At 37.2% G+C, this 14,013-nt stretch overlaps 1 protein-coding gene across 14 annotated transcripts in view; it reads right to left on the bottom strand.

Moving 5' to 3' along the window:
- PARD3B (par-3 family cell polarity regulator beta) overlaps nucleotides 1-14,013 on the bottom strand; it is a 1,110,743-nt gene that overhangs the window by 416,586 nt on the left and 680,144 nt on the right. For all 14 annotated transcript variants that reach the window (XR_014078966.1, XR_014078967.1, XM_081577736.1 and 11 more), the window contains one exon: nucleotides 6,936-7,051. Coding sequence is in view for 12 of the 14 variants with exons in the window: in XM_081577736.1 (XP_081433862.1) it covers nucleotides 6,936-7,051 (116 nt within the window). In the remaining 2 variants the exon portion in view is untranslated. The remainder of the gene's footprint in view (nucleotides 1-6,935; nucleotides 7,052-14,013) is intronic.

The following is a 14,013-nucleotide window of genomic DNA, read 5'->3' as shown; positions in this document are numbered from 1 at the left end:
ATACTCATTTCAGATAAAATAGACTTTAAAATAAAGGATGTGAAAAGGGACAAAGAAGGACACTACATAAAGATCAAAGGATCAATTCAAGAAGAAGACGTAACAATCATAAATATATATGCACCCAACATAGGAGCACCACAATATATAAGGCAAATACTAACAAGTATGAAAGGGGAAATTAACAATAACACAATAATAGTGGGAGACTTTAATACTCCACTCACGCATATGGATAGATCAACTAAACAGAAAATTAACAAGGAAACACAAACTTTAAATGATACAATAGACAAATTAGATTTAATTGATATTTACAGGAGTTTCCACCCCAAAACAATCAATTTTACCTTTTTCTCAAGTGCACATGGAACTTTCTCCAGGATAGATCACATCCTGGGCCATAAATCTAGCCTTGGTAAATTCAAAAAAATTGAAATCATCCCAGCCATCTTCTCTGACCACAATGCAGTAAGATTAGACCTCAATTACAGGAAAAAAACTATTAAAAGTTCCAACATATGGAGGCTAAACAACACGCTTCTGAATAACCAACAAATCACAGAAGAAATCAAAAAAGAAATAAAATTATGCATAGAAACGAATGAAAATGAAAACACAACAACCCAAAACCTATGGGACACTGTAAAAGCAATACTAAGGGGAAGGTTCATAGCAATACAGGCGTACCTCAAGAAACAAGAAAAAAATCAAATAAATCAACTAACTCTACACCTAAAGCAACTAGAGAAGGAAGAAATGAAAAACCCCAGGGTCAGTAGAAGGAAAGAAATCTTAAAAATTAGGGCAGAAATAAATGCAAAAGAAACAAAAGAGACCATAGCAAAAATCAACAAAACTAAAAGCTGGTTTTTCGAGAAGATAAACAAAATAGATAAGCCATTAGCCAGACTCATCAAGAAACAAAGGGAGAAGAATCAGATCAACAAAATTAGAAATGAAAATGGAGAGATCACAACAGATTCCACAGAAATACAAAGGATCATAAGAGACTACTACCAACAGCTATATGCCAATAAAATGGACAACTTGGAAGGAATGGACAAATTCTTAGAAAAGTATAACTTTCCAAAACTGAACCAGGAAGAAATAGAAGATCTTAACAGACCCATCACAAGCACGGAAATCGAAAGTGTAATCAGAAATCTTCCAGCAAACAAAAGCCCAGGACCAGACGGCTTCACAGTGGAATTCTACCAAAAATTTAGAGAAGAGCTAACACCTATCCTGCTCAAACTCTTCCAGAAAATTGCAGAAGATGGTAAACTTCCAAACTCATTCTATGAGGCCACCATCACCCTAATTCCAAAACTAGACAAAGATGTCACAAAAAAGGAAAACTACAGGCCAATATCACTGATGAACATAGATGCAAAAATCCTTAATAAAATTCTAGCAAACAGAATCCAACATCATATTAAAAAGATCATACATCATGACCAAGTGGGCTTTATCCCAGGAATGCAAGGTTTTTTTAACATCCGCAAATCAATCAATGTAATACACCACATTAACAAATTGAAAGAAAAAAACCATATGGTTATCTCAATAGATGCAGAAAAAGCCTTTGACAAAATTCAGCATCCATTTATGATTAAAACCCTCCAGAAAGCAGGAATAGAAGGAACATATCTCAACATAATAAAAGCTATATATGACAAACCCACAGCAAACATTATCCTCAATGGTGAAAAATTGAAAGCATTTCCCCTAAAGTCAGGAACAAGGCAAGGATGCCCACTTTCACCACTACTATTCAACATAGTTTTGGAAGTTTTGGCCACAGCAATCAGAGCTGAAAAAGAAATAAAAGGAATACAGATAGGAAAAGAAGAAGTAAAACTCTCACTGTTTGCAGATGACATGATCCTCTACATAGAAAACCCTAAAGACTCTACTAGAAAATTACTAGAGTTGATCAATGAATATAGTAAAGTTGCAGGATATAAAATTAACACACAGAAATCCCTTGCATTCCTATACTCCAATAATGAGAAAACAGAAAGAGAAATTAAGGAAACAATACCATTCACCATTGCATCAAAAAGAATAAAATACTTAGGAATATATCTACCTAAAGAAACAAAAGACTTATATATAGAAAACTATAAAACACTGATGAAAGAAATCAAAGAGGACACAAACAGATGGAGAAATATACCGTGTTCATGGATTGGAAGAATTAATATAGTGAAAATGAGTATTCTACCCAAAGCAATCTACAGATTCAATGCAATCCCTATCAAGCTACCAATGGTATTTTTCACAGAACTAGAACAAATCATCTCACAATTTGTATGGAAATATAAGAAACCTCGAATAGCCAAAGCAATCTTGAGGAAGAAGAATGGAACTGGAGGAATCAACCTGCCTGACTTCAGACTCTACTACAAAGCCACAGTCATCAAGACAGTATGGTACTGGCACAAAGATAGAAATATAGATCAATGGAACAAAATAGAAAGCCCAGAGATAAACCCATGCACTTATGGACACCTTATCTTCGACAAAGGAGGCAAGAATATACAATGGAGAAAAGACAACCTCTTTAACAAGTGGTGCTGGGAAAACTGGTCAACCACTTGTAAAAGAATGAAACTAGAACACTTCCTAACACCGTACACAAAAATAAACTCAAAATGGATTAAAGATCTAAACGTAAGACCAGAAACAATAAAACTCCTAGAGGAAAACATAGGCAAAACACTCTCCGACATAAATCACAGCAGGATCCTCCATGACCCACCTCCCAGAATATTGGAAATAAAAGCAAAAATAGACAAATGGGACCTAATTAAAATTAAAAGCTTTTGCACAACAAAGGAAACTATAAACAAGGTGAAAAGACAGCCTTCAGAATGGGAGAAAATAATAGCAAATGAAGCAACAGACAAACAATTAATCTCAAAAATATACAAGCAACTTCTGCAGCTGAATTCCCGAAAAATAAATGACCCAATCAAAAAATGGGCCAAAGAACTAAACAGACATTTCTCCAAAGAAGACATACAGATGGCTAACAAACACATGAAAAGATGCTCAACATCACTCATTATTAGAGAAATGCAAATCAAAACCACAATGAGGTATCATTTCACACCAGTCAGAATGGCTGCTATCCAAAAGTCTACAAGCAATAAATGCTGGAGAGGGTGTGGAGAAAAGGGAACCCTCTTACACTGTTGGTGGGAATGCAAACTAGTACAGCCACTATGGAGAACAGTGTGGAGATTCCTTAAAAAACTGGGAATAGAACTGCCATATGACCCAGCAATCCCACTGCTGGGCATATACACCGAGGAAACCAGAATTGAAAGAGACGCGTGTACCCCAATGTTCATCGCAGCACTGTTTACAATAGCCAGGACATGGAAGCAACCTAGATGTCCATCAGCAGACGAATGGATAAGGAAGCTGTGGTACATATACACAATGGAATATTACTCAGCCATTAAAAAAAATACATTTGAACCGGTTCTACTGAGATGGATGAAACTGGAGCCCATTATACAGAGTGAAGTAAGCCAGAAAGAAAAACAACAATACAGTATACTAATGCATATATATGGAATCTGAAAGATGGTAACGATAACCCTATATGCGGGACAGAATGAGAGACACAGATGCATGGAACAATTTTATGGACTCTGAGGGAGAAGGTGAGGGTGGGTCGTTCTGGGAGAATGGCATTGAGACATGTGTATTGTCATATGTGAAACAGAGCACCATTCCATGTTCGATGCATGTGACAAGGGCTCGGGGCCGGGGCAGTGGGATGATCCAGAGGGATGGGAGGGGGAGGGAGGTGGGTGGGGGGTTCGGGAAGGGGAACACATGTAAACCCATGGCTGATTCTTGTCAATGTATGGCAAAAACTATTACAATATTGTAAAGTAATTAGCCCCCAAGTAAAATAAATAAATTTATAAATAAAAAAAAAAAAAAAAGAACTCAAAAAAAAAAAAATAAAATAAAATAAGTAATCAGTAAAAAAAAAAAAAAAAAAAAAAAAAGTAAAAGAAAATAAATGATATAAATAAAACCAAATGGTCATGAAGGAAAAGATGGAATCATCTGACAATAAGACTAAAACATCTTTTACAGTAAAGGATACCATGATCAAACTAAGAAGACAAATAAGAAATTGCAAAAAGTTATTTACAACATATATAATGATATTCTAAAAGATGAAAAAAATTAACAAATGCAAACATCCTGGACAAAGAATATGAATAAACAAATCACAGAATAAGAAATTCAAATGGACCAAGCCCGCTCACCCAAACCAAAAATCCCAACTCTAAATTAAGCCCAAATTTAATCAAAAGGGGAAAAGTAAGAGTCCTTCATATAACATAACACTATACAATTAGTATAAAGAAACACAATGTGTGACAGAGATGTTTGAACATAGATGGATGGTAAATAGGTAGCAAAGTTTTTTAAAATATGTTTGTATCTTGTGAATAAAAGAAGGAGATGGGAATGAGAAGGTTTTATTTTTCACAATAAAAACTGTCTTTAAAAACATAAGTGAAAATAAATAAATGGAACCCATTCACCTTTAAAATAATTTGAACATAATATGCAAATTAAAAAACTAGCTTAGATTCAGTAGCAAAAATAAAACAAACAAAAACAAGGAAGGTACCAATGAGGTCTATTAGTCTTTGAAGAAGTTTAAAGGCTTCCTAAAGGAGGAATATTCAACATAAATTATGCAATAAGTAGGAGGTTTATCTTCTTCTATTTTGAATCATATAAAATTGCTCTTTTTCTAGGTCAAAGATAATCAAATAGCACTAATTTGCTATTCAGCCTAAATACCTCAATTTAAAAAAAAAAAATGAAGAATGGATCTTGACCCTGCTTGGAGGATTATTCCTCTAAGTACAGTCACCAACCTTTTTAGCAAATACATTAATTCTTTACATTGGCCCAGTGCTATATATGGAAAGCTAAACTACTTACAGTATCTTTTTCATCTAATCAAACAAGGAAGGCACTTCCAAATGTTTACCATTCTGGTATCATCTGAGTTTATTCACTGAGAAAAATCACATATTTATTGAGCTCACTCAATTGTTCTGGGAATAGGGGTTCAGAATGGCCCTAGAATATTGACCTCAGAGCTCTCTGAGAGACTGTTAGCTTTGATTTGGCATTTCCTGGAAGGGACCAAACTTTCATAATTAGTTTAAAAATGTTTTCATAGCATGGTTTGCCACTTGTGTTGTATAATGCATTTAAGTCAGTGCCTTTAATTTGATACCTGTGTCCTGAAGAAAATAACTCATGACCTTTGCCCTACTATGTAAAATTGAACAAACATTATTGTCATGCATAGTATTAAGTACACTCAAGTGCAATGGGTGACTGCTAACTGTTCATATTTTGCAAGGGCTATTTCAATCTAAAAAAGAAAACTTTAAAAACAAAGTTTTCAGTAACAAAAAATTTAAACAGAAATACAGTTTCTGGACATGCTTTAGGTTTTCTTTTTATAGATCTGATACTTTTTTTTTTAATGGCTAATTTTTTTTTCTTTTGCAGAGACTTTTAAAAACCGTATTGCTGGCCTTTTTTTTTTTAAACTAAATGAGGAAAAGAGTAATATATTTCTTATCCCAAATTAAGAGCAGTTTTTATCCATTCATCTTCTTTATAGAGAAATTGGAAAGACAGGACAGGAAATATTTATCAAGCACTCTATAAAAACAAATTGCTCCTTACATGATTAGTAATAACCTATGTCACTGTCACACATTATTCCTTTGGTCTGTCAGGGGTTCACACTTGAGAGAAAATACCCCTTTTGTACCAGTGCTCAGGACAGCTTTCTTATTAAGGTTTCTATCAGTCTCTTGCATAGGTGATTAGAGCAAATGTATCCTAGTGATCTAGCTAATGTATAGAAAACAGAATCAATTTTTCTTGTTTCATCATGACTGAACATTTTTCTGAACTCTTGTAAATGAGTAACAGATAAGCACTATTTATCAGATTGTTTCATGAACACATAGTTTTTGACTATTCTATTTTCTTGGTGCTACTAATGAAATATGTAATGTGCCTCAGGAAAAAAAAAATTGGCAGTGCTTGATCTCTGAGCATTCAGGAATCAATGAATATGTTGCTGAGAATTTATTTTGCACTAGCACCCTATTCTAATCATTCTCTCTCTAAGGGCCCATGGGAGGGCAGTGATGTGCTTGGGTGTCTGAGATATCTTCCAGGGTCTCACATTCTAGAGCCTGGAGAATACAGTTTTCAGCAGCTCTTGATTGCCCTGGCAACCAACACTAACCCAGATATTCTCCATAGGACTCAAACACTCACCCAGAAATTCTCTGTAGGACTCAGAACCTCACTGAGGTTGTCTGGGCATGAAACTGGGTTCTTAGATACCCTCAGTCTGGCAAACCCAGGGATGGATTTGAAGATGGGCATTTAAAGAGATAAATTTTCTTCACTGCCACCATCCCCAAACATTGCACACAGAGATGGGATGCTCCGTGGGAGAGGATTCATTGAACTTCATGATCTTTCCAGGCCCTGCAACAGGTATATACACAAGAAATGGAAAGGTACTGGCAGATATGAAAGTACAAACGCAAAGGCAGGTGAGTTAAAGACGCTTATGCATTCAGATCCTCCAGAAGGAATACTCCTACTTTTCTGACCTCTAGGGCCCACTGTATAAAAATGTCACTTATCTCTCTTTTAAAAAGGAGTAATTAGGATTAAATGTGTGGTAGGAGACAGAAAGATAGGATGACTATTATCCCTTCTTCCATGCTGCAGCAGACCTTGCCCCCTAAGGTTGGAGTTGAAGAAACAAAGGCAGGACATCCAGGAAGACAGATGGGCTGAGGCTAGACAGCTGACCTGGACGTCACCTCACCCTCACTTACCGAGGTCCATGCTCTTTGAGGCTTTCAGATTCATTGATTCAGGCTGCCTGGCTGGTGTCACAGATCTAAAGTTGATATGCTGATCTGGAAAATATACTGCTGAGTCCACCCCAGAGCTGCAGAAAGAAGCCATATGCCACATTTAGGTTTAGAATAAAAAAAAAAATTAAAAGCAGTTCTCATTTTGAACAGAACTCTTCATTACTCCCTCTGTAGCTCCCAACCAGGCATTTTCAACCAGTTGGTGAAGCTCAGGTATCTCTTATGAGATGTAGCAACTCTGTTTTCTGCATTTTATCATATTCTGCAATTTAAATAATATTCTCTGGCTAATATCATGTTTTCCTCTTTACTGATTTCTGCTAATTGGGATCCTGCTGTACAATATATAACTTTAAGTAGGTAAAGTGAACCTGGGAACCACTAGTGCTTCAAAGGATGTCACTAGATATTAGCAGAGCCTAAATGTAGGTTAAGAGAGATCTGTGTGCTAAACACGACCTTCCTTTAAGAAAACAAGTGAAAGGGCTGTATCCTTTCGAGAAAACCATCCTGTTGAATGACTAATGGCTGTGGTAGTTTGGTTTTCTACTTTATTTAGGTCTATTTTCTAAAAGTAATGTTAATGCTGAGCAAATAGTCTGCTCATCAATAATACCAACAGGAAACAACAGGAAAAGCACAGCTGACAATTTAGACACAAGATACATCAAATGCCCATTATAGACTTCCTAGAACTTGTATTCAATCTCAAAGAATTTCATTTCTGCTGAATATTTTATTTATTTGCCTGAGGATGGAGGGGATTATATAAGGGAATTACAGACAATGCCTCATTTCTTGATCTAGAAATAATTTATATTTATATACTTTTCACACATTAACTTAGAGCCCTTTCTCCCTTGGTACATATATATTTAGAAAGTAGATATGGCAGCTCATTCCAACACAACTTTAATCTTAAATACAGGAAAATATAAAATGAAGTCTTCTTGGTAAATCAGACAGGACTAAGTTTGAATTCTTTCAAACAGTTGAGATTTGACACTGTAAACAATAAAATAACAACTAAAAAACTCAATCATTATGAATGACAATCCTAAAATGTACTAGGGAATCTTAATTTCTTAACCAAATATATCAAAAAAGGTTCAATCTTTCTTGAAACTTATTAGCCATGCATATTTAATACTGCCTTGTAGCAATAATAATACTGCTGAATGAATGAGCCTCTGTCATTGTAATGTAGTGTAATATCGGAGAAGGCGATGGCACCCCACTCCAGTACTCTTGCCTGGAAAATCTCATGGATGGAGGAGCCTGGTAGGCTGCAGTCCATGGGGTCGCGAAGAGTCGGACACGACTGAGGGACTTCACTTTTACTTTTCACTTTCATGCATTGGAGAAGGAAATGGCAACCCACTCCAGTGTTCTTGCCTGGAGAATCCTGGGGACGGGGGAGCCTAGTGGGCTGTGGTGTCGCACAGAGTCGGACACGACTGAAGCGACTTAGCAGCAGCAGCAGCAGTGTAATATAGCAGAGCATTCAAAACCACAAAGTCCAGAGCAGGTCTGCTCAGTTTTAAATCCTGGCTCTGCTCCTTGCTGATTGTGGGATCCAGGCAAGTTTCTGAACCTCTCTGTGCTTCAATTTTTTGTGTATATAAAATGGGTATAATTACAATCCTTATCTCCCATGGGTAACAATCTTTAATAACAGATAAAATGAGTTACGAATGATTATTTTACAAACAATTTGTAAAATAAGGAGACTAGGGTCTGGGGCAGAGTAAGTACGGTAGGAGCATTTAGGAAATAAGCAGATAAATAAATAGACCTGCTTTTGCTTTTCAAATGACTGTAAGTTTTTGCTTTTCAAGTTACTTAAGTTTTTAACAGTTTGCTTTTTTTTTTTTTGGCTTCTCTGTTTTTGTCAGACTTTTCGTGGGCTTGTGACTAAAAGCCCTTCTCTCCTATTTAGAAGGAATGTGGTATAAGATTTATGGACTTCCCTGGTGGCTTAGAATGGTCAAGAATCTGCCTGCAATGCAGGAGACCCAAGTTCTATCCCTGGGTCAGGAAGATCCCCTGGAGAAGGACATGCCAACCCACTCCAGTATTCTTGCCTGGAGAATTACATGGACAGAGGAGACCGGGGGGCTACAGTCCATGGGGTCACAAAGAGTTGGACACTAGTGACAACTAACGTACACACACACAATAAGGTTTAGGGCCATGGGCTTGGGAGTGAGATGCCAAGGTGGGTGGCATAGTGCATAAAATGGACAGTGTATATAGCACAGAAAACTATATTCAATAGCCTGTAGCCAACCATAGCAGAAAACAATCTTTTTAAAAAGTAGACAGTAATAGAATTTACTTAATAAAGTTGTCGTAAGGGTGAAATAAACTACGATGTTAAATACTGACAATAGTGCCTAACATACAGTAAGAGCTAAACAAAAGCTTACAAAAGTAAACTTTAATCCTTTCTTTTGTTTCTGTAGCTTAGCTTGGTCTTTGAATGAGGGTCTAAGGCACTCTTCAGCAAAAAAATTACAGTCTACCCTCTGTATCCTCAGCATGGCATTTAAGGATCATCCAACCTGGGACCAACAATATTCAGAAAAGAAAAAATTCTGGAAAGTTTCAAAAAGCAAAACTTGAATTTCCCATGCTCTGACAACTATTTACATGGCATCTACATTGTATTAAGTGGTTTGAAGCATATGGGAGGATGCTGTATACAAACAGTATACCATTTTATACCAGGGACTTGAGCACCTGCAGATTTTAGTACCCCTGGGAGTCCTGGAACAAATTCCTCTTGGATACTGAGAGACAACTGCATATTTTTCATGAAAACTGCTCAAGAAGATTAAAGCTACTCTTTAGAATTATGAAAGTTTTTCTTTTCTTCTTCTCCCCCCACCTCCCCGCTTTGGTTTCTTTCTTGGTGTCTGGCTACGTTCTCAGGCAAGAAAGCTACTGATGTCAAACATATTAGATGGGGTTTATAGTGATGGTGGCAAAATATGTTAACTGTAAACATAAATCCACTAGTGCTACTGACTGGCCTGGCCTAATAGAATATTTTAATTGTTTTAGTTTACTTTAAAGAGGAATTCTGCGATGCCATGGTGAATATAAGCTTTCCTTTGAGCCTTGATGTTTTGGAAGCACTTGCCTTTAAATGTGTTATCCGACCTTTATTTGCACTTAGGTTTTCATCCTTTGATCTCTTCAGACGATATGGTTTTAGTGTCAGAGAGACTCCTGGCCTTCATGGAACCAGAGAATCGAGGAGTTGGAAGTCATTAATGTCACCTCATCTAACTATTCATCTTGTAGGTAAGACACTGAGGCCCAAAGAGGAGACTGATATTCCAAGGTCACAACAGCTGGCCACTGGCGAAGCCAGGACCAGCTTGTGGCTACTTGAACTTTTCCTAGAGCTGCAAGATCTTTGGCTAAAATGGTGGCCAGCCTGGGATGCAGGTTGTTGCTAATCCTGCATCCACAGAACTCAGTCCTTTACCTCTTAGTACAGTTTCACACACACTCTTATGCAGCTTGCATTTTAGATTAGTTTTTTTTTTATTTCAATAGAGTGGTGCATGTTGTGAAATAAAAGAAAATTAAAGGGTTAATCAAACATATGCCACATGTTATAATGAAACCTTTTGGGAGGAAATTTAGAACAACATGAATATTCCTCATTAAAAGAAATCACGCTGCATTTAAAGCGCTCTGCTCAAGGCAGACCATGGGAATCTACCCAACTGTGTAATGTTTTGGTTAATTCACTTTACTGTTTTAGAATGCTTTACCAAACTAGGCATTATTTGTCAAATTAAGAATAAGAACTCAAATTTTCTCAAACTCTTGGGAAACAATTAATCCTACCTCCATTGAAAAAACAAGATGGCGATATAGTAACATCAAGTAAGGATCAGTCTAAATAAAGTGAATTTTTTGTACAGATGCAGAGATACCATAAAAAATGATCAAAGAAATAAAAAGCTGCTTTGTACATATGAATGTAACATATATTCACATATACGTGCATGTATATATATATATATGTATATAAACATATGCAAACCTGGATATGTCCATTACATTAGTCACAATGATATATACCTATGTTACGATTGTTTTGAACATGGACAAGTATACACTTTGAAAGCCTTCAATAAAAGGACCTCTCTTGCCATGGTACAAAATGGAAATTAGGCTGATATCAGATTGGCATATATTTAAGGAAGGAAGGAAGTGTAATATGAGACACGGTAGGGTTAAAGCTAATATGAACTTGTACTTGAATGTGTGTAGCATTGAATTGACTAATGGGAAAATAACTTAGACTAGTAAAATAACATTAGACTAGTAAAACAGTTTGTAATTTTATGCTACATATTGGAATTTTTTGGTGTGAGACAGTGACACAACGATTAACTATAAAATATGACATATTTTAATTTTGAAAGCAGTTAGCATGTGCTCATGGCTGAGTGGGCTGCAGTGGAAGATGTAAGTTGACAGCAGGCCAAAGGAATATCCTAGATAAAGACTGTGTTTTCAGCATGAACAACCAGGGAATCTATCAAAGAGAAATGATACTCAATGTCAGATGATGCTGCATTATGAATAAATAAGGGTAGCATGAAACATATTCCAGTGTCCCGAACATGGTGACAAATCAGGAATGTGAAAGACATATAAGACCTGCCATGAATGTTCAAGGAGAACTATCTGAAATAAAAAGACAGGGGAAGGTTTCGAAGGGCATGCCAAAATAATTATGTCTAAAGTCTCAGGTGGCCATGGATTATCTTCAATGATTGGTTACTCTGAGTGAGAGTAGATGCAGGTCATGTGTATGGGAAGAGAGACAGAACTGAGAGAGAACCAAGAGGGAGAGAAACTGTGAACACATAGGGAATAACCAAGTGCTGTGTGAACAACTAATCACATTCAATATATTCTGTCTGCTGTTGATTTGCCTTAATCTTTTTCTGAGACATCATGGCAGAAAATATATTTCATATATATATATATATATACACACACACACACACACACACATATACATATATATATACACACGCAGAAACACACATATATATACACACACACACACATACGTATGTTTTTAATTTAGACACATTCTAAATTTTGTCAAATAATTATTGACATGGGTTGCCGTCCCCTCCTCCAGGGTATCTTCCCAACCCAGGGATTGAACCTACATCTCTTACATCTCCTGCAGTGGCAGGTGATTTCTTTACCACTAGTGCCACCTGGGAAGCCCATATCACTACAATAAGTTACTTAAATTCCTGATTCCATTTTGGTTCACAGTAGAGGCATAAATTTAGCCTGATGAAATTTGTTTTTCACTCCCTGTGAATTAGTAGTTTTTTGTTTCATAAGACTGGTTACATTCCTTAAAGCACTACTTTTCCCTTTCAGAGGGCTTTTACACCTTTTTTCTTTTTTTTTTTTTTTAAAGATAGGACAGCCTCGTTTGCTGAACCCTCCTGGCTCCCTTCCAAGGCTTCCTCCACTCTAAGTTTCACACATCCAAACCCCCACAGCTGCTGGTCACCTAGGCAACACAGCAGCTTGTACGATGGTACAGGTCACAGAGTCCCAGGGGGGTGGGGAGAGAGAGAAAGAGAGATTGAGTGATTCAAAGCTTTAGATTTGTTCATTCCATTTCAGAAATCTCTTTAACTTTGTCCCTTCTCCTACAGCTATGCTCCTCCTTCTTGTTTTCAAGCCCCTCTCTCTTCTCTTGCTGGTGGTCTCAGACTAGTATCCCTGTCTATGGCTTCCATTATCCATTTATCCTCCACACCTGTACTCACGTATCGTGATTTTGTCAGGTCCCACCTTCAAATCCTTCAGTGCTTCTCCACTGCTCTCTGGAGAAGCATAGTGCTCAGAGAGAATGGCTGGCCGTGCTCTTGCCATAACTTCTTTCCCAGATACTATATGTTTTCGCCACATTGAACACACTGCATTTTCCCTCTCTCCTCATTTGGTTTTCTTAACCTAAACTGCCCATCCTATCTCTTTTCTTTCTATCCTTGGGTTTGATCAGTATTTGAGAGTGGCTTACAGAACTCAGAGAAACATGTTACTTCCTAGCTCACTGGTTTATTGTTTAAGGATAAAACTCAGGAACTGCCTCATGTAGAGCTGCGTGAGGCAAACTGTGTGGGAAGGGGCTCCAAGCTTCTGAGCTCTAAGTGTACCCCTCTCCTTACATCTCCACATATTCACCAACTTAGGAGGTCTCCAAACCCTGTCATTCTGGGGTTTTATGAAGTTTCATAAAACAGGCGTGCCTGCACGTGAAGTTGCTTTAGTTGTGTCCGACTCTTTGCAACCCTATGAACCATAGCCCTCCAGGCTCTTCTGTCCATGGGATTCTCCAGGCAAGAATACTGGAGTGGGTTGATATTTCCTTCTCCAGGGCATCTTCCTGATCCAGGGATCGAACCCTCTTATCTTAGGTCTCCTGCAGTGGGAGGCATGTTCCTTACCACGAGCGCCACCTGGGAAGCCTCCATTACAAAGGCAAGACTAATTAAATCATTGGCCATGGTCAACTGATTCAAGGCCCATTTCTCTAGATGGGACTTAAGTTCCAACCCTCTAAGCACAAGATCGGCTCCACTGGCAACCAGTCTGCTTCCTTAGATGCTTCCAAAAGCCACTTCATTTACATAAGACGCCTTTAACACTTTCAATACTTAGGAAATTTCAAGGTTTTTAGGGGTCAGTGCCAGAAATGGGATTAAGACCAAATAAATATTTATTATAAATACATCATCATAGGTTTATATCTGATTTATCTCTGCATTGTTCTAGCTGTTTTATGCATATACCCTGGATAAACAGTAAGGTAAGGTGAGTGAAATTATTTTCAACCGGGGACTTTTTAATGCTACCAAACTGTCATTTTTGATTCAGACTAAAGGCAGGCAATGGAAATAAACAAGCAAAATCAAATATGTCCAGATTTTTGCTTAAGAAACCCCCAGAGATATTGATCTAGAACATTATT

This window comes from Giraffa tippelskirchi, chromosome 3 (genome assembly GCF_054371585.1).
Source record: "Giraffa tippelskirchi isolate mGirTip1 chromosome 3, T2T-mGirTip1v1.2.pri, whole genome shotgun sequence".
Classification (NCBI taxonomy): domain Eukaryota; kingdom Metazoa; phylum Chordata; class Mammalia; order Artiodactyla; family Giraffidae; genus Giraffa; species Giraffa tippelskirchi.
The sequence above is the reverse complement of the archived record's forward strand: the minus strand, read 5'-3'. Positions and strand labels throughout refer to the sequence as shown.